General features: G+C 42.1%; 1 protein-coding gene across 2 annotated transcripts in view; it reads left to right on the top strand.

Moving 5' to 3' along the window:
* DAPK2 (death associated protein kinase 2) overlaps positions 1 to 22087 on the top strand; it is a 187077-nt gene that overhangs the window by 128431 nt on the left and 36559 nt on the right. For both annotated transcript variants that reach the window (XM_027851777.1, XM_027851778.1), the window contains exon 5: positions 15411 to 15540. In XM_027851777.1, the coding sequence (XP_027707578.1) occupies positions 15411 to 15540 (130 nt within the window). The remainder of the gene's footprint in view (positions 1 to 15410; positions 15541 to 22087) is intronic.

Raw genomic sequence — 22087 nt, 5'->3', positions numbered from 1 at the left:
GGCCCTAGAGATTATGCGCTGAAACCTGAAGACACAATAGAAATGTGACTCTGAAGGGTCCTGTCCTAGCTCATAGACAGAGGTACAAAGCATGTTCTCTGCCCTTCGGAGGGTTATATTTTGGTAGGAAAGAGGATGAGTTTTTTAATAAAAACTATGATATGTACTTAATAAAGGGCAGCTAGGTGGCACAGTGGGTCAGGAGTCAGGAAAACTCATCTTCCTGAGTTTAAATCCGCCCTCAAACACTTTACTAGCTGTGTGACCTGGGCAAGTCACTTAACCCTCTTTGCCTCAGTTTCCTCATCTGGAAAATGAGCTGGAGAAGGAAATAGCAAACCACTCCAGTATCTTTGCCAAGAAAACTCCAAAAAGGAGTCACGAAGAGTCAGACGTGACTGAAAACAACTAAACAACAAATACACTTAATAACCATCACCAAAGAATATAAAAGAGGTATTCCAAATGAAGGACAAAATCTCACCCGAGACTTTTATCCTTTAATATGTTGGACAGAGCCAAATGACTTAGCAAACAACCAAGAAACAAAGAAAATTATTTTGTTCAGTGTTTCCTTTGAGGTCTGCCTAGAATTCTATCACTTTTGACCCTGTTTACCTTCTTTCTATCTTTCTTAAACATATAGTTGTCATCAATGTGTATATAGTTCTGATTATTTCACACTGTATCACCTTATGTTGGCTTTTCAATATTTTCTTTCATGTTTGATGCTTATTATGCTTATATATGCATATATACATATACTTACATATAAATACTTATATTTATAATACCATAACATATATTCTATTATATTAACCATTAATTTGTTTAAGGTAGCTAGGTGGCTCAGTGGATAGAGCACTGGGCCTGGAGTCGAGAAGACCTGAGTTCAATCTTGCCCTCAGACACTTAATAGCTGTGGGACCTTGGGCAAGTCATTTAACCCCATTTGCCTTAATCCACTGGAGAAGGAAATGGCAAACTAGTTCAGTACCTTTGCCAAGAAAATGCTATGGTCAGCGTGGTCCACAGGGTCACAAAGAGTTGAACACAAATGAACAACAACAGCAATAATTTATTCAACCATTCCCCAATTGTGGGACATGTGGGTTGTTTCCAGTTTTTTGTTTTTGTTTTTGTTTTTTTGTTTGTTTGTTTTTTTTGTTTTTTGTTTTGGTGAGGCAATGGGGGTTAAATGACTTGCCCATGGTCACACAGCTAGTAAGTGTTATGTGTCTGAGCTTGGATTTGAACTCGGGTCCTCCTGACTCTAAGGCCAGAGCTCTATCCACTGCGCCACCTAGCTGCCCCTGTTTCCAGTTTTTTGCTAGGATAAATAGAACCTCCATGACAATTTCTGTATAGACTGGTTCTTCTTTGTGATGTTTTTGGGATAAAATCCTAGCAATGGGATGGCTGGGTCCAGAAGGATGAGGATTTTTATGACTTACTACATATTGTTCTCCAAAATGTTTGCAGTCCTACTGACAGAGTGCCTGTTTCCCCACAAACCCACCACCATTACATTGTTTGGAAAGGAGGCATTTTTAACAGAGACAAGTGATAAAAATTTGACTACCTGAGACACATTTGAGCACAACAAAGCATAAAAATTTGATCTCCTGAATTTCCATGTGAGCTCGAATGGTCTAAGATAGCAAAAGTATAAATAAACATAATTATTAGTCCACAAAGAAGATGAAAAAAATCCAAAAAGTTATCTGTAACATCTCGAATTCAGTATTGAAAAGAAAATATCTGTGTTTTCTTATACTTCCTGCCAGTTCTTAAGGAAAATTGCCACACCATTAGGGGTAGTTTTGAGGGCTGAGATTCCCATGGTTGGGAGAAACAGTATGTGTAAGTGATGCAGGCTGGTGTTGTGGAAAGAATGGTGAACTTAAGGTGTGGGTTCTATTCCTGGTGCTGCATTTACTTAGTTGTGTGATTATAGATAAGCCCCTTAACCCCACTGGGTCTAAAATGGCAGTAATAACACTGGCACAACCTACCTTGTCGGGTTGTTATGAAGAAAGCACTCTGTAAAGTGCTCTGTAAATGTGCACTATTAAATTCAGTTCAGTAAACACTAATTAATCACCTGCTATGTGCAAGGCACTTTGCTAGGTCCTAGGGACACAAAGACAAAAATAAAAAACAAAACCAGTCCTTGTCATGTAGAAGCTTAGTCTTCTAAGGGGGGCTACAGCATATGCACAGATGAATAGAAGGACATGTGATTTCATTGGTATAGAGATTTCCTGGTTGAGGAAACTCCCTGTAAGTCATCATCAGTGCCATCTCTGTAGATTATAATCGTAGAGTTACCTAGAGCACTGAGAGGTCATAACATTGCCAAGATGTATCAGTGGCAGTACTTGAACCCAGGTTTTCATGGCTTCAAGAACAGCTCTCTATCCACTAGAGATAGGCTGTCTTTCTTTTCTTTTTTCTTTTTCTTTTAGGCATTTGGGGTTACGTGACTTGCCCAGGGTCACACAGCTAGTATCTAGGGCTGAATTTGAACACAGGTCCTCCTGACTTCAGGGCCAGTGCTCTATCCATTGTGCCACCTAGCTGCCCCTTGGCTGCCTTTCTAAAGACAGAATGAGTGCAAAACAATTTCTGGAAAAGGAGAGGTCTGACAACTGAGGGAATTGGGAAAAGTCCCCCATAGGATATGGTGCCAGTGCTGAGATCCCAGCAGGTGAATGTGAGGAAAGAGTCCATGCCAGCTGAGGAGACATCCATGCAAAGGCAGGGAGGTAAGAGGTGGAAGCTTTTATTAAGGGATAGTGTAAGCTATTTGAGAATAGGGTCTTTGTCATATCTGTATTTGTATGGGGTGTGCAGGAGGGCTAGCACCATGGGTGGGATGGCTGCCAAGCCCTTGTCAGGACTGCTCATTTACCTTGGGTGTCCATCTCTCACCCAATTCTCACCTGTGGCTACAAGAAGCTGTAGCATTTGCCACAACCACACCCCAGTAAACCGCCTTGCCAGACAGGCTAAACCAGGTTGAAGGCAACTGACTGACCTAAAACCCATCGGTGAGTTAAGGGGATGTCTCCCCCAAGCGTGTGAAGACTTCCCCCAGCGGAATGAGAACGGTTTGTTCCAATGGCCATGAGGATGGCTGCAGCAGGCATCGTAGAGTGCTTAGAGCTTGGTCAGACGTGGAAGCCCCCAAGGTCATCCACTGTATCCCCAGCCCCAATCAGTTGTCCTGACTTTTGTCCTGCCACTGGACTTCAGTGACGCGGGAAGAGAATGAGGCTGATGACCTTATGCGACTCTGCCTCACTTAAATGCAGTTCATGTGAAAGTCAAGGCATCACCCCATGATGATGATATCATTGGTCCTCTTCGAAAACAAAGGAGGAACCACCACCTAGCACCTTGTCTTTTGCATTTGTTGTTTTTTGTCCAGACGTAGGAATTCATCAATATAGAGAACTCCTCTCACCCACCGGAACTCATCCAAAACCTATAGTCTTTTTTTTTTTTAATGAGTCTATGGGGTAAAGTAACTTGCCCAGGGTCACACAGCTAGTAAGTGTTCTGTGTTTGAGGCCGGATTTGAACTCAGGTCCTCCTGACTCCAAGGCCAGAGCTCTGTCCACTGTGCCATAACCTATAGTTCTAAAGAGGTACCTGGGGTTACCAAGAAGTAAGTGAAGTGACTTATCCCAGATGCATTGCTAGATATACCAGAAGCAGCCCGTGAACTAGGGTCTTCCTCATTCCAATGCTGGCCCTTTATTCACTAAGCCAGCTTAATTTAATACAATATGAGAAATGTTTATTAAGCATCTACTATGTGCCAGGCCCTAGAAATACAAATAAGGAGAAAGAGAAGAGCTTACAATCTCATGAGGAAAGATAATACATAAAAGGAAGCTTCAAAGGGAGGAGGTGAAGAGTGCCAGAGGGTAACCGTGCCTGATCAAGATGGTGGTGGGGTTGAAACCAAGCAGAGCAGCGGGTGGCAAACAAAGAGATGACTGCCATTTTGAGCCCTCTATAAAGGGAGGCTAGGAGAGAGATTTCTTACCCTGCCCTCCAGCGCTCCAATCAGAGAGGCAGAAGCAATTGAGGGCACTGATGGGGAATAAGTAGCAAAGCTGAAGCAGTTTCCATCATGTTGATGGAGTGTCTCTGATGATGATGTGTGTATCTGGTGATGAATTTATCCTGAGTAGAGTATGATGAAGATGTTGATGGTGTTGAAACCAAGCAGAGCAGCGGGTGGCAAATGAAGAGAATTATTAACACATAATAAGGATTGAATAGATGTTTATTGAATTGAATCCTTTTCACTGGAGCCCTGAGCTGAATGGAAAAGTGTTTTGGCTTTAGTACCCTTCCACATGTCTTTTTGTGACCCAGGTCATCAGTACAGTGGAAAGATGACCCAGATTCACACGCTAACATTGCTGTTATGTGATCTTGGATAAGTCAAATCACCTCTCTGAGTCTCAGCATTTTGATCTGTAAAATGGGCTAGAGGATCACTAAAGGTCCCATCCAACTATAAATCCTATAAGACAACAATTTACCCATAGGTACCCATGTGGCATTCTAGCCGTCCAGGGTTTTGCCTTGCAGCATTCTACCCGGGCCTGTTCTCTTCTAAAGTACCACATGCTGCAAAATTACTTTCAGCTTGCATTTTCTCAGTTTGGTGGCTCTCAACAGGAGAAAGATAATTAGATTCTTTGATTAAAGTAATTTTCATTATGAGAATGACCAGTGGGAAGAGGCTACCTTCTATAGGCTATATGCTGAGTTGTGACTAGGGAGGCACTGGGAAAGAAACATCTAGCCAGCATTGAAAAACAACGCCTGAGGCTTAGAAAGCTTAGTGTCTTAAATGCTTTGCTTAGCTGTCTTTTGAATTAGCCTCTTAGAGTACATTTTCTTTATTTATAGACATAAAATATAATAATAAAGCAATAATATGATATATGGATCGTTTTCTCTCTGTGTGTGTCTAATAGTGACTCCCTATCACTTCCAGGACCAAATATAAAATCCCATTTGGCATTCAAAGCTCTTCATAACCTGGATTTCAGGTCGCCTTTCCAGTATTTTTCTACTTTATAACCCATCAGGGCTTCTGTGATCCAGTGTCACTGGCCGGCTTACTGTTCCTCAGACAAGACTCGTCATCACCTGACTCTAGGCATTTTCACCTGCGATTCCCCATGCCTGGAATGAGGGGGTTGGGTTAGATGATCCCTTCTACTTATCCCTTCCAGTTCTAAATCTGTGATCTCCAGTAAGCAACCCAGCACTCCATTTCTGAAAGGTTATACATGATCAGCTTCCTTGTGACATCCTTGTTTTGTTTTGTTTTATCTTGTTTTTGTTTTTTTTTCCCTTTGGGTATGTCTTAACCCTTATGGCTATAAACCTATGGTCTTCATGTGACATCATTCTAGAAATAGCCAATCTTTCTTCCCACATATTGGGGATCTCTTCCTTTCCCTTCTCATTTACTTCCATCACTTTTATCTGCAAAGTTGCATTTCTCTCTTGGTGTTCACATCCCATCCTGGATATATTTGGTCCCTTTGAGACTTCTTTTCCTCATTAAAGTGGCCCTTATCCATTGTCACCATTTTCATCTGTACCCAGACGTTGGGAGAGAGCAGAGTGATTCAACCAGAGCATCCAGTTCACTCTGTGAAATGAATAGGTTGGACTAGAGATGATTCTGAGTTCCATACAACCTCTATCCAACCTTTAATTTTTTCGGATGAAGAAACCAAGCAATAAAGAGATAAAGTACCCAGTAGTTCACATTTATATAGCATTTTAAGGTTTACAAAATGCCTTATATGTATTTGTTCTTTTGATCTTCACTACAACTCTGTAAGGTAGATGTTGTTACTATTCTTTTTTTTTTTCCCAAGTGAAGAAACCAGGGGGAGAAGTTAAGTGACTTTCCCAGGATCCTACAGCTAGTTAGTAGCGACTGGGGTAGGATTTGAACCCAGGTCTTCTTGACTCCAGGTCCAACACTTCATCCCTTCACCACTTTGCCTTTTATATCCTGACATCGGGCGGAATCTTCCCAAGGAGAATTTGTATTTTAAAATGGTGAGCCTGCGTGCCGCGTATGGTGGTACGTGCCTGTAGTCCCTGCTGTTGCATAGGTGTGGCAGTTCTGAGCTGCAGGAGGGCTAAAGCCAACTTATGTCTGGGAGCAGAAGAATCAACAGGCTGCCTGGTGAGGGATGATTTCTCCCAGGTCAGGAACTCAGTACGTCAGAGCTCCCATGCCAATCAATACCCCAAAAACAACCATTGCAGTTTCAGCCTGTACGAGATAAAGGATACCCAGTCTCAAAAACAGACAAAAGCAGCAAAACCCCAGCTGCTTGTTAACCCAGATTGATCTCTAATTGGTGAAACTTATGGGAAGGTCCTTCACTGAAGTCATACTCTGAAGCCTTGCCGTGGTTTGGCAATGACCTTGATTTTGTCTGCTGCTCCAGCCCAAGGATGGACTCCGTCTGTTGTCTGAGACCTTGCTAAGCTTAGAAAAACTTATCACCAGAAGGTTGGACATGGTGTGATGGATTTTGTCACAGTAATTCAGGAAGATCAGCTACTAAATTGTGGAAGGTTTACCCACTTTGATGAAATCACAGAGCTTCAGAAGTATTGAAATAGAGAGAATATTTTGAGCTCGATCCTTCCATGAGTAATATAGTGACACCTCCTGCAAACCATTCTTTCTTACCTCCACCCTGTACCAGAGTCCCAGAGATGTGTAGTAAAGTTGGAGAAACTGAATTCACATCCCACCTCTGTCATTTACCGTCTGTGTGACCTTGGGTAGGTCACTTCCCTTTCCTCATCCTCAGTTTCTATGGCTGTCAGATATGGAAATTGGACCAGATGACCCCTAAGTCCCTTTCCTCATCCTCAGTTTCTATGGCTGTCAGATATGGAAATTGGACCAGATGACCCCTAAGTCCCTTCCAGCTCCAGATCTCCAATCCCAGGTCAGCAACATGACACCCTCACTTCTGAAGGGATACAAATGATCAATTGGCTTGTGCCCTTGTTTTATTTTATTTTGCTTTCTCAAAATATCTGTTATGTCTTCCTTCACCCCACATATCTGTGGCCTTGCAAGGAAGATTCCTCCTTGAGGCTTGGTGTAGCATTTATCTCTGGTCCACGTGTTGAAATGATGCAGAATAGAGTCTATGGAGCTGTTGCACTTTTTCATCTTAAGGCATCCCTACCACTTGTCACCTCCCCCCACCCCCCAAGGAAACCACTGCTGTTTTTTGAGACTACTTAACCAGCATAATTGGCCCTAAACTGAAATCATATGATGTATTAAGGGCTTTGGGAAAAAATGAATTTTTCATATTTTTCTGACCATCCCTTAGATATGGAGCCCAGAGATAGGGTAGATTTGTTTGTGTTGTCATCTTTGCTTTCCCCGGTTGGAGAATATGAGCCCTCAGAGCCCTCTTAGCAGCAACCAGACAAAGACTGAGGCTCCTAGGCGGCTAGCCAGAGGCTGTGGTTTCGAAATGATAAATGTAGCCAAGTTCAGGCTCTTCACCAAGCCACAGCTGTGGCCGTTGGGCTTTCTGGGAAACCAGAGAGATAGAACAGCAAAGATGGGTGTCCAACTTAAGAAGACCAAGCTGGAAATACACAGGCAGCATTATAGTGACCAGGCTCAAATGACCCCAGAGGGCAGCAATTTTTACATATTCACAATCAACAAATACAAATCACTTATATTGATTTAAAATTTGAGGGCTCCAGAATGTTGTCCTCAGTCAGTCATAGAGGTAAAACCAATCTTTGTCCTCAAACATCTTACCTTCTTTTTAAAAAATAGTTTTATTGATATCTTTTGGATTTTGCATCTCTTAGATTTCCATCTGTATCCCTCTCTTTGATCTTTTCAAGAGAGTCATCCTTATTAACAAAGTTTTTTTTAAAGGAAAATAGGAAAAAGATTAAAACTCAATGAAACTAATAAATACAGTAATAAAAATCTGACACTGTATGCAATATTCCACACCAATGGACCCTCAATACTTCTTCAAAGGAGTGAGAAGACATATCTTCCCATATCTCTTCTTTGGGGTTGAGCTCATTCTCTATAATTTTGCAGTATTCATTTGTTATTTTTTTGTCATTTTTCCTCCATTTACATGGATCTAATCATTGCATGTAGTGGGAGGTTTTTTTTGGCTCTGTCAACTTTACTTTGATTCAGTCATGTAAGTCTTTCCATGCTTCTCTGTATCTTATCATGTACCACATTTTGTTTAGCCATTCCATTTGTTTAGCCAGTTGATTACCATGTATTTTCCTTCTAGCTGTTGGCTCTCAGGAAAAGTGCTGCTATAAATATTTTCATGCACATAGAACCTTTTTTTTAATTGGGGGTGTGTGCGTAATAGTAGAATGTCTTGGTCACTTAGCCACTTTACTTATATAATTCCAAATTGCTTTCCAGAATGGTTTACTAATTCATGTTCAAACCAACAATGTGCTAGTGTGCTTATCTTTCCACAACCCCTCCAACACTGACTATTTTTATATTTTTCATCATTGCCAATTGGCTGAATGTGGGGTGAAACTTTTTAGGGTTGCTTTGATTTGCATTTCTATTATTATTAGTGATCTGGAGCATTCTTTCATATGATTGCTAAGAGTTTACAATTCTTTTGAGAAGCATTTGTTTGTATCCTTCAACCACTTATCTATTGGGGAATGGCTTTTAGTCTGATACATTTCTGTTGTCCCTATCGGAGATATTTGGTACAAAGATTTTTCCCAGTTTACCACTTCCCTCTTTATGCCAAATGTATTAATTTTGTTTGTGCAAAAGCTTTTCAGTTTCATGTGATCAAACTTATTTATTTTATCTTTTGAAATTACCTCTGTTCCTTGTTTGGTTAAAATTTTTTCTTCCTGACTACAGCCTACTTTCTGATGGAGGAGACAGTACAACAGTTAACTCCATCCCAGGTATCTCCTGACTCCACATTCACACATTCTTCTGCTTTATGCTGCCTTGACTATCGATTTGCTTAAAACAGAGTATTCGAGGGCATATGACATATGCCCTGCCCTCAGGGAGTTTCCAGTCTAGTCGTGAAAACTAGACTAATATACATGAAACAGAAAGAACCATCTAATAGAGTGTATTGATCAAAGCTTACTAGTATAGAGGGTAACTGTGATACAGATTCAGAAGAGGGAGAGGTCACTGTGACCTAGGGTAGTTTGGGAAGGCTTCCTGGAAGAGCTAAGGCCCAAGTCCTGACTATATTTCGGTTCAATCCCATAGCTTTTATTAAAGCATCTATTACTTTATGTGAAAGGCATTGGGCTGGGTGCTGGGGATAGATGCAGATGAAAACAAAACACTCCAAACCCTACTAGTGTCTTCGCTCAGAGAGCTTACCTTCTACTTGGAAGGAAGGGATGTAACGTTGACACAGATAATTATGTGCCGGTCGCTTAAGAACGGACTTAAAGATTGTTTGGGGGACTATAAAGACATTAATATGACTGGAATGAAAAGAGTAATGGTAGATAAGTCTGAAAAGGAACCTGGGATCATATTTGGAGGCCTTGAGAGTCAACATAAAAAATGTGGATTTTATGCAGTTATGCTGTTGGGGATGTTACTTAACTGTATGTGAGGGGAATGTACTTTGGGGAGGTATTTGGGAAGTACCTATTGTATCAAAACAAAATGTGCCAATTTTTAAAAAAAGAGAATATGGTGTTGTGAGCAGGAGAGTGACATGAGGACAATGACTTTTATGGCCCTGCATTAACTTGCACTTTTCAGGAAGGAGAGGAGGAAACTGGGTCTCTGGAAGCCCTCCCCAGTAGCCTGATATCCTGGCAATATGTTCCATGAAGATGTTCCACCTTGCATTAGCCCATTGAATTCATTTGATTCTGGCTTCACTTTTTCTGGGGCCTCCATCTCTACTGACCAGCATGGCATTTCCTTGTCATGGTATCTACACCAAAAGGTGGGAATGAAACTGGGGGTTAGCAGAGAAAACCTTTAGAGGGCTCAGGATCCATCACCATGCAGGTAATTCAATAGAAACTCAGTCAAGCTTCCCAGTATCAGCCGTTCTAATTCTCCCCCTAATCAGAGGGGAGTTTCCCCCCACCTGTCAGGAATTTGGCAGAAAGATCACCCCCTCTATTTGTACGCAGTAGAATCAAGGACTTACTGCATCTGAGCGTGCGTATTATCAGTTGACAAACATCACACCCCTTGGAGCCTGCTTCCCAGTGGCAAGCCAGAACGTCACCTCTGAACCAAAAACTCATCAGGATGCGAATGGGCACGTTGGCTTCTCCAGGCCGTACTTGGGGTACAAGATTGCTATGACAGGCAGGGTGTAGCCCTGCCTATTCCTGACAACTCCTTGGGGCCCAAAGGACTGGTTGCTGAAGGCAGAGAGAACCTCTGTAATGTGAGCTCTCACCTTGCAAGGGTTCTGTCAGAAGGGGAGGGGAGGGCAGAAACATTTTTTTGGAGAGGTTGGTTATGTTAGGGAGTTAATTTGCTGAAATAAATAAAATCAGTGTGCTGAGGGAAAATCCTTGGTGAAAGGAGTGATAGTCTAGGAATAGTGTCTGGTCACTGAAAAGGACAGTCAGGCATAGGGCCAGAAGCCTGTGGGTTAAGCTGTACGTTTGCTGTGTCTCCTGGGAGGGGACGAATGAAGAAGTAGTGGCCTGAGCCCCTGGAAGTTCTGCCTGGTGACCCAGCCTCATGGGAATTTGCTCAGCCTGCTGAGGAAGGTGGACCCTTCCTTTCTGCAGGGATTCCCACGGAAAGCTGAGTCAAAGCAGATTGCTTCACAGGCACTGAGAGAAGTTATTGTTTAAATAATATTTTCTTTTCTTTTTCCCCAGTTACATGTAAAGACAATTTTTAAACATTCATTTAAAAAAAATTTTGAGTTCCAAGTTCTCTCTCTCCTTCCCTCACCTCTCCCCTCCCAGAGAGAGTAAGCAATTTAATAAAGGCTATGCATGTTCAATCATGAAAAACCTATTGCCACAAGAGAGAAATTATTGTTACAGGTCCACTTTGCTCTCTCTCCCTCTCTAAGGCCTCGTTTTCCCTCTGATGTTCCAGGGAACATAGGAATTTTTTTTCTTCTTAAGGCATTTGGCTAGGGTGTTCCTGGTGGTGGTGGAGATCACTGCTCTTGAATGGCCCCTGAGATCTCAGTTTATGGACAATATTAAGTTGAGGTCAGTCCCCTGTGGTACAATGAGAGTCTGAGGTGGGATTCAAACTCACCGAGGGTCACACAGCTAAGAAGTTTCCAAGGAGGAATTCAGACCCCAGGTGTCCTGACTTTAGGGTCAGTGTTCTGTCTACCACGCCACATGCCTTTGCAATACTTCTGATAGATTACGCCCTAGGCCAATCCAAAATGGCCCATTGGAGCAACTGTTGTAGGTTGTCATTCTCTTCTTGTCTTCCCATTATTCCCTTCTTCCCACCTCCTGGCTGAACTCTGGCTCCCCAAATTCTCCCCCTCAAATTCTCACCCCTGCAAAAGGAAACCCAGAATTCCTGCACCATTCAGACCTTCAGGCCCACTTCCCCTTTTCTTAGGTCAGTAACCGGACGCCTCACTTATGAAAGGTTAGAGAGTATCAGATTGCTTTAGCCCTTATTTTATCTTATTCTGTTTTATTAATGAAGCTCAGACCCCGTCAGTGAGACGGAGAACCACGAAGCCTCACCATCTTCCCTGCCATGGCCTTACTGTCTGCCCTGCTGCTATACCCACCAGACCTCCAGGCACTGCCATCTTCTCTGCTGATGCAATCTAAGGACTCCAGGCCTTACTGTTTGCCCTTTCACTGCACCCTTAGGACTTGCAGACCTTTCTATTCACCCTACAACAAAACCCTGTCATTTGTGTTGTTTTCTTGTATCACCAATGCTTAGCACAGGGATTGGCACATGGTCAGTACTTAAATGCTTTTTCATTCATTCATTCATAGCACTCTCCTCACAGCAATTCTATGAGGAAGATAGTGCCATCATCATCATTATTATTGCCATTTTACAGAGGACAAACTTAAGCTAAGATGACTTGGCCAGGTTGGCAGAGCTGGTGAGAAGTAGTATTGGTACTGAAACTTCTAGTACGTCTATACCCTAAACACTCTGAGACTATGATCTGAGGCCTTAGAGAGGGAAAAACAGAGACCCTTAACAGTAACCCTTCTTCATTTTGGAGGGTGTTGGAGGAGAGAAGGTGAGGTAGTGGAGAGAAAACAGATTTTTGTTCATTGAAAAAATAAAATAATTTCTTTTAAAAACTTAACAACAGGAAGCCGTAACCCTTCTTAAAGGCAACAACCTGGTTTGACTCTGCTTTCCCTAGAAATCCCTGGTTTTTGTATTTGTGGTGGTGAAAGACACATTCTTGGCCAGGTCTATACAGCATGTCCCTAAATTTTTCATGAATTTTTAAACTTCATTCACTTTAAAGTGCACTAAGACTTTTAGGACTTTCTGTATGTATATGTACATATATACATGTAACTCATATTTGTGTATCTTCAGAATATCCCGTTATACATACCCACACCCACATATGCACACACAGACCCACACACATCTCTTATGTATATTATAGATACTTATGTGTATGTATATAACACACTCTTCATATACACCTCATATATACATATCTAATGTATTTGTATATTTAAACGTACACACACAGCCCCCTAAACCCAAGCCAGGCACCACTCCTCGGAGCACACAGACCTGGGTTTTTTTGTATCCCACAGACGGCATCTCACTCGGGTTCAAGTGAAATGTTGCACAAAGTTGAGGCCGGAGCAGTCTGGTTTGGCTTTACTGCCCCTTCCCTCTCTCTCCACCACCTCCTTCCTGCAAAAAGATACCAAATCTTTGGTCGTTTAGCCCAGGCAAAGATCAGCAGTTGCCCTGGAAAAATACTTCTGTGTATTTTGAAAATCTATTTAGGAGGAGGCTCCCAAATAGAGAAAGGATAAACAAGTTTTAAAAATTCCAAAAGGGAAACATGTTATTTGTTTTTTAAGTAAGAGAAGTTGAGATATCGTCTCCTTCCTAAAGTGAAAGTTTCCAGCAGCTACTGGGGGTCAGAGGGAATCTAGGGAGACTGGAAGCTTCCTGTCTGATTTCGTAGGAGAGAAGGGCGTGAGGGCAGAAAAAGGGGCTGGGGGCTTCAGGGGAGGGAGAAGCTAGAGTTTGTGGCCTTGGATTTTGGGAAGCACCCAGACAGCTATGGACACAGGGCTCCCAAGCAAGGGTCCCAGTTGGTGTGGAGCTGTTTACAGGACTGGAAAGAGCCCCAGCAGCTGCTATTTTCCCTGGAAATCAGGTGTACTCTTTCCTGTGTCCTGCTGGGAGCTAGAATTAGTTAAACAAACACAAAACGTAGGGGTGGCAGTAGGTGGGGGGAGGGGAGAGCTGTCAACAGGAAGCCCCGAGGATGGAGAAAGAGGTAGCCAGGAAGGGCCAGACCCGGATTAGTGGAGGAAACCGTTCTACATTAGCTTTGTTGAGATCTCTTAGCCATAAGGGACCGCCTTTAAGACAAACAGGAAATGTTCGAAGAATTTCTTGGTCCCCGTTTGACTCCGTCTGTAAAATTGAGCAGAAATAACATTAGTTGTGTGTTCACGAAGCACTTTCCTCCTAACTGCATGAAGTGAATTGTGTAAGTCCTGTCATCCCATTTTAGAGATGAAGAAACTGAGGGTTAGAACGAGTAACCGACTTGTCAATCCCATGGCTAGTACGAGGGAGAGTTGGGACTCCAGCCCAGGGCCTGTCTCTGCATCCTTATTGGCTTGCTTTTTTGTTTTTTCTTCTTCTCAGTCTTACCATCTGTCAAGGAGGACAATGAGGTGTTGAGACTCTCTTGTGTCTAAGTGTGAAACACCACTGAAGCCCAGTGGCAGGAAGACAGAATGTCAGTGGTCCACACAGGAAACCTCAGGACCTTTGCCTCCAGACCCAGTGCTCTTCCTACTGAGCAGGGCTGAGTGACTAAGTGACTTGACTGTTTACTAGACGCAGGATTTGAACACAGGATCATAGAATCATAGATTTAGAGTTGGAAGCAAGTGACGGACCCTTAGTAAGTGCCTGCCATGTCCCAGGCACTGTGCTAGGCTCCGGAGACAGAAGGATGAAAATGGAAAACTCTTTGCCTTCAGAGAATATGAATTCAATCAGGGGAGGCAAACCATACATACATTAACATATACATAGGAGCTAAATTTTGGGGAAAGGGGTCTTTGAATTCAGTCTCCTCATTTGGAGGCCAAGACTCAGGTGGACCTGAGCTCAAATACCTGTGACTGGGGACTATGGGCAAATCACGTCACCTCTGCCTGCCTCAATTTCCTCATCTGAAAAATGGGGATAAGAATAGCACCAACCTCCCACAGTTGTTGTGAGGATCAAATGAGATAATATTTGTAAAGTGCTTTGTTTAAGACACTATAAAAATGCTAACTGTTATTATATATGAACTGACGCTCACAGAGGTTTGGTGACTGCCCAGAATCATCCAACTAGTAAATATCTAACAAAGGATTTGAACCCATGCCTTCCTGACTCCAAGTCCAATGCCCTACCTACCAAAGTGGTGTTCTTCCTGACACCAAGGCTGGTCCTTTTTCGATTATGTCATGCTTCTTCTTGGCCTTCAACATTTGTTGTTGTTGTCCGGTTGTGTCCAACTCTACATGACCCTTTGTCCATGGGGTTTTCTTGACAAAGATATTGGAGTGGTTTGCCACTTTCTTCTCTAGTGTGTCCCCATTTTATAGATGAGGAACTGAGACAAATAGGGGTTAGATGACTTGCCCAGAGTTGCACAGCTTAGTAAGTGTCTGAGGTTGGATTTGAACTCAAGTTCTCCTGACTCCAGGTCTGGTGCTCTCTATCTACTGTGCCACCTAGCTACCCCCGGCTTTAAACATAGCAAGCTCTTAATAGATACTTGTCTGATTGAGTCACATGGCCTCCATGTCTAGCTTTGATTCCGTTATACTCTACAGCTCCCTGACCTGATAGCCACTTAGAGGCAAAATGAGGCCTAGAGACCCCCAGTCTGCCCAGTCTCTTGTTATCCTCAGCAGTCGGGTAGAGACCAGGGCTTGGAATATTTATACTCTATTAGGCCTGTTTTGAGTTCACAGAAGATGTTTAAGGATACAAAAACAAGCTAGGATTTTTTTTTTCTGTTTCAGTAGCTTAAAAAAGAACACAAAACCCTGCTCCAAATCCTTAACTAAAAACACAAACCAGAGCTTTAATTACCATCTTTTTCCCCCCTTTTGTTCTGTAGCCAGAGAACATTATGCTGCTGGATAAGAATATTCCCATTCCACACATCAAGTTGATCGACTTTGGCCTGGCTCATGAAATTGAAGATGGAGTAGAGTTTAAGAACATTTTTGGGACCCCAGAATTTGTAGGTAAGTGTAGTTTCTGTGGCCTGACAGAGGATAAGAGTCAGGCAGGAAAAAAAGCTCTACTCTTGAGCTAAGGTTATGACCTCTCAAAAGCATCCTTTCCCTACTCCATTGTGCACCTCCCAGGTGGGATGCTCACGGATGATGTCCCCTTAGGGCACGATGTCCCCTTAGGCCTGGAGTTGGTTGGGGTAGGTTTGGGGAAAAAAATAAAGGCCTTTCTAGATTTCTGCTTGGAGAACTAAACTTTGTTGCTTTAGGGAACAAGAGCTGAAAGGGGAGAACACAGAAGTAGGGTGAGATTTCCTCCCTTTCCCATGATGCTTCCACCACCACTGACTTCAACTCTCCCTAGCTTTTCTGAAGAGAAGTTTCTCTCTTCCTCCTTCCCCCCAGCCCTTATTCTCACTGGGGCTTATTTTCCAGACTTAAAGTAGCCTCACCCTCCTGAATTCCAGTAAACTCAGCCTTCTGGAATAGCTTTTGATCTTCTAAAAGAAAAAAAAAAAGCCAACCATCTACCAGATGCCAGATCCACCCACTCACCTACTTACTTCCCATTTCTTTATTCCCATTCCTTTATTCAGGCAAAGGGAGAACTGAGCTGGTGGGAGGGCTCCATAGCCTTCTTCTTTATGGTACACGCCTTATCCCTCTCCCCTGGAGAACAAGCCATCTGCATCCAAAGCCACCTCCGGGATCTCCCTCAGCTCCAGATACAGGGCAGAAACTTTGAAGTTACAATGTGCTTTTCAATAGATTTTCTCATGTGAGACTCACAATGGCCATGTGGATAAGTAGCACACGTATCATTATTCTTGTTTTTAAAGATAGGGAGTCTCGGGGGATGAAAGTGATTTGTCCACGTTCACATGAATAGTAAGCCCACTCGAACCCAGGTCTTCTGACTGCAAGATCAGTGCTATTAAGGTAGAGAGATGAAAAGGAAGGTCAGTGAGAAAGGGGGATTCACAAGAAGCTTACACTGTACAGGACAAAACACACAAGTTGAGGGTCGTTTACTTTCTCTTTGGGGTGTTAGATTTACCCTCCTCCGAAACCTTGATCTGGAATAAAAGGGAGGAGGGAGAACTGACCATAGACTTACAGTGAGAGAGGACAGAATGTTCCAGACAGTCCACTGAGGTGGATGGCAAGGTTGATTTTTTTACCCCCTGGTCAGTACAAAGAGCTAATATTGTACACCTGCTATGAACAAAGCATAGTGCTAGGTTCTGTGAAACATACAAAGGGGTCTCAAAGGGAGACAATATGTCTTTGTATCCCATAGGTGCTTAACAAATGCTTGTTGATTAATTGATTAATTAATTAATTGATAAGAGGGTCAGCACTTGGGGGGGTGGAGCTCAGAGACTGCTCAGGTGCCCCACATGTGGGATAGCTTCTGGATCTGGCAATGAGGCATTAGCCAATAGGTAATTTAGCTGAGCACCTACTATATTCCAGGCGCTTTGTTAGTCACTGGGGATACAAGTACAAAGAATGAAATGGCCTCTGCTTATAAGGTGGTGTTGTTCAATCATGTTTGACTCTTGATGAGTCTGTGGGCCATATCATAGCAATATTGTCTGTGGAATTTTCTTGGCAAAGAAACTAGAATGGTTTGCCATTTGCTTTCTCCGGTGGGATTAAGGCAAATGGAGGTTAAGTGACTTGCCCGGGGCCTCTCACCTAAGCTAGTAATTGCCTGAGGTTGGACTTGAACTCAGGTCTTCCTGTCTCCAGGACCCATAGCCACTCAACCACCAAGCTGCATCCTATTTATAAGATGCTTGTAATAACAAGGGAAGACAATGAGCATCTATATAAATCTATACAGAACAAATGCAAAGTAGTTCAATTCAGGGTAATTTAGTTTGAGAGGTAGGGTACTAAGGAAGTTGAGGGTACCAAGGAAGGCTTCATGTACAAGATGATGCTTGAGCTGCCCATTGAAGGAAGAGGCTAATTCTGTGAGGCAGAGGTAAGGAGGGAGACATTGGAAGTCAGTGTGAGAGCCAGCCCATGCAAAGGGAGATGGTGAGTCACTTGGGAGGAACAGAGAAAACCAAGATTTGTCTGGTTCACAGAACAGAAAGGAGGTCTTTTTTCTATCTCCTCTCGAGTTCATCCTGTTCTTTCCACTCATTGGGAAGAGAACTGTTTGACAAATGTTTGTTGCATTGGTTGAGTTGTATAGGGGCCAGTTTCTGCCCTTGAGAAGTTTATAATCAAATTAGAAAGACAAGGCATAATTATGTGAGCAATTAAATAACAATGAAAGGATTAAATAGAATCCCAAGCCCGAGACTCTTATTGAGAGAGATGTTGAGAGAGGTAGATGTTCAGGCTAGACTTGTATACATGTGCAAAGATAGCTACCAACAGCTAGCAACCCAAGGCAGAGTGTGTGTGTGTGTGTGTGTGTGTGTGTGTGTGTGTGTGTGTGTGTGCGCGCGCGCGCACGCGCACACGCTGTGGCCAAGGGCTTGATATTTCCCCCCCCCTCACAGTATAGACAATGACTGTTAGGAGTTGGAAGGAAGGAGGGGATCCCTTCCACCTATCATAGGAAGGAGAAATGGGGATGAGTGTAGGAGGCAATCCAAAGAGGAGAAATTATGTATAAAAATGTGGAAGTAGGAATTTAAGGGGTACAGCAATTAGACTAGTCTGACGGTCTAGGGCTGAGGATTCACAGAGGGAAATAGTAGGGGATAGGATGAGATAACCTAAGTGGCCTTGTGGATAGAACACTGAACCTGGAGTCAGGAAGACCCGAGTTAAAATCCTGCCTAGACACTAGCTGTGTGATCCTTGACAAGTCATTTAACCTCTGTGCCTCAGTTTTCTCATCTGCAAAATGGGGATAAAAACAGCATCCAGGTCTGCCAGGGTTGTTGTGAGGATCAAATGAGATAATAATTATAAAGTACTATAAGTGCTACATAAATGTTAGATGATGATGATAATAATAAATGTGGCCTCAGACACTTACTAGTTGTGAGATCTTCAACAAGTTACTTGACCTCTCTCAACATTTCCTCATTGGGATAATAATAACTCCTACCTCCCTGAGTTGTTGTGACGATCAAGTAAGATATTTGTAAAGCACGTTGCAAACTTAAATTGCTATATAAATGCTAGCTATTATTACTGAGGCCAGATTGTAGAAGCTGCTATTTGTATAGTACTGATAAATGTATATATACTATTGTATACTATTGATAAATAATGTAGCTTTTCAGAACTCTTATCTATCTCAATTAAATTTGTTAACATTTATTGAATTAATTGATTAGTGAGCACATATTATATGCCAGACACTGTGCTTGATGTTGGGAATGCAAAGATGCAAAATAACACAGTTCCTGTCCTCATGAGAGGAACTTTCTTTTGTAGTTTTTCAAACAGATTTTTTTGTTCTTGTTTTTTACATTAAGGTCATTTTCCAGTAACACTCTCTCTCTCTCTCTCTCTCTCTCTCTCTCTCTCTCTCTCTCCCTCTCCCCCTCTCTTTCTACCTCTTTGTTCCTCTCTCCTCTCTCTCTCCACCCCTCTCCCCCCTCCCCCCTCTCTCCCTCTCCATCTCTCTCTCTCTCTCTCTCTTTCTCCATCTCTCTTCTCTCTTTCTCTCATTCTCAAAAACCTCCCTTATGTTAAAAAAAAACCCAGTTAAACAAAACCAACCAACTCACCTACCACATATGACAGCATGTATAGTATTCTGCACCCGTAGTCTGTACCTCTCATATTGAGAGAAAAGAGCCATATTTCACCATCAGGCTTCTAAAACCAATAATATATTACAATATTGCACAAAATATAATCTGATATGTGATATGTTAGTGTCGTTTTCATTTGTTATTTTAACCTTTGTGTAGACTGTTCTGATCTGATCTGTTCTGATCTTTGTTCTGTATCAGTTCAGACAAGTCTTTCAATGTTTCCCTGAATTCCTCAAGGCATTTATAATATAACGAAGAGGATAACACATATACACAAGAAAGACAATATAAGATAGAAGATAAAAGCAAAGATTCAGACAAAATGCTTTAAAATTATATTTAAATGGAAAGAATAAAAACACAAAGCTAAATTCTGTGAAATTATAATGACAGAAATTTTGGTCCTGGGAAGAATTGAGAAAATGCACCCTCCTGTGTTCTTTGTAGAGGTGGGGGAACTGTAGGGTGGAATATTGCATAAATTGATATGTTGACTGGTTTTGCAGAACTGCTTTTTTTTTTCTTTTTTAATTCTTTGTTATGAAGAGATGGCTCACTAGGTCAGGGTATACATGGAAATAAAAATTTCCATGTATACCCTGACCTAATTTTTGTTTTTACAATGTAAAAACAAAAGATGTCAATGTAATATTAAAAAATGAATATGAAGTGGGAGAGATCATTTTTAAATGAATTGATGTTCCACCTTCACAGAAAAGGTGGCATCTGAACTGTGCCTCTAAAAAAGAAAAAGATTTTAAGAGTCAGAGGTAGAAGGAGTATATTCCAAGTTGACGTTATCTAGGCCAGGAATTCTTAACCTCTCTTTTGTCATGTTCCCCTTGGATGGTCGGTCCAGTGGAACCTATGGACCCCTTCTTAGAATTCTTGTTATTTAGTCATGTCCTATGCTTTGTGACCTCATTTGGGGTTTTCTTGGCAAAAATACTGTAGTGGTTTGCCATTTCCTTCTCCAGCCCATTTTACAAATGACAAAACTGAGGCAAATAAGATCAAGTGACTTGCCCAGGATCACACAGCTAGTGTCTGTGGCCAGATCTGAACTCAGGTCTTTATTCCAGCTTCAGCATTCATCCACTGCACCACCTAGCTACCATCTATTTCTTAGAATACTGTTCTTAAATGCATGAAATGAAATTTATAGGATTATGAATAAAAACATCATTTTTTCCCCATTCGAGTTCATGGACCCCCCAAGTTAAGAACCCCTGATCTAGTCTGGTCTAACACCCTTATTTTAGAAATGAGACCCAGAGAGATTTATACAATTGCCCAAAGCTGCACAGCTAGTTAAAGAGTTAAATCTAGTCACTTCTCTAGTGGCAGCTCAGCATTCTAGCCCATGCCCTGATTGAAGCAGCTAAAAGAAGAAAAGTGTTGGATGCAAGGCAGCTTTCATGTGGGAATTTATTCTTGACTCTTGACCTGGGACCACAATGGGAAGGAAAGCCCTTTGATCCAGAGGTGTGAATGGAAGTAATGACGCCCCCCGGAATTCTTTGCAAAAAGGAAGCCCTCCCTCTGACAGGGTAACCTTCTCTTTCCCCATCTCCCCCCCATCCCCTTTCCTCTCCCTTCCTGTTCCTCTCCACCACAGGCTCCATCCTTTGATAAGCCAATCAGCTGACAAGTATCTATTAAGTAACAGCTCAGCTTGTGCCAGGATCTATGGAGAATACACCTTTCAGACGAGTAGAAGGAAACACTTCCTAACAATTAAAACTGACCAGAAATGAAATAGAATGTACCAGGGACAGGGAGTTCATGTTGTCCATCACTGTAGGTGTTTAAGCAGAGGCTGGTGACCACTTATCAGGTATGTTGTAGGTCAGATTCATGATTAGGATAAGGATTGAATCAGATGAGCTATGAAGACCTTGTTGTCTGAAATCTCACTAACATGTCCCTGACTTTATTGCAATCTGTCAAGGATCTATAACTTAGTAATAATAATGATAATAATAATAATAATAATAGCTTATTTGCATGGCATGTTAAGGTTTGTAAAGCCCTTGATATATTATTTTCTTTGATCCTCACAACAATTCTGTGAAGCAGGAGCTGTTATTATTCCTATTTTGCAGATGATGAAACTGAGTCTTAGGGAGTTTAAATAACATGCTCAGGGTCACAAAGCTGGGATTCAAACCCATACCACCTCTCAGTTTCATTATTATGACTTTCTTCCCTAAGTCAATCTCACCTTCTGCATAACTTAGTAGATGTGCTTTGAAAGTTGCTATGGAAAAAAAAAAATCACACTATGGCCAGTCTAGTGATGGAAGTCTCTTCTCTCTAGTTTATCAGCAAATTGGAAAGACAAGATACACATAACAATAGGGAACAATATAAAGTGGTGCATAAAGATTTCATGATCCAAGCTAGAGTAGTCAGGAAGGACTTCCTAGAGGAGGTGGAACCTGAACTGGGCCCCAAAGGATAGTTATTGATGACCAACTGAGTAGCAATCACAGAACTGCAGAGTTGAAAGAAACCTTAGATACCATCTAATCTGGCCTATACCCAAAAAGAATGTGCTTAATAAATGTATTTTGATTAATTGATACCTGACCAGTGGTTATCCATCCTCTGTCTAAAACTTCCAGTGAGGGGGAGCCCACTACCTCACCCATTACCCAAGGCAGCCCATTCTGCTATGGAATAGCTCTAATTGTTAAGAAATTGGTGGTGGGGAGGGGAGTGTGTTTTAAAATTTGCTTCTTTCAACAGCCCCCCATTTCTCCTTGTCTTACTTTTGAGGCCAACCCTAACAAGTTTTGTCCCTATTACACATGGCAGTT

The sequence above is a fragment of the Vombatus ursinus genome, unplaced genomic scaffold (assembly GCF_900497805.2).
Source record: "Vombatus ursinus unplaced genomic scaffold, bare-nosed wombat genome assembly UNPS02009205.1, whole genome shotgun sequence".
Lineage (NCBI taxonomy): Eukaryota > Metazoa > Chordata > Mammalia > Diprotodontia > Vombatidae > Vombatus > Vombatus ursinus.
This window is presented reverse-complemented; position numbering and strand designations above follow the sequence as displayed.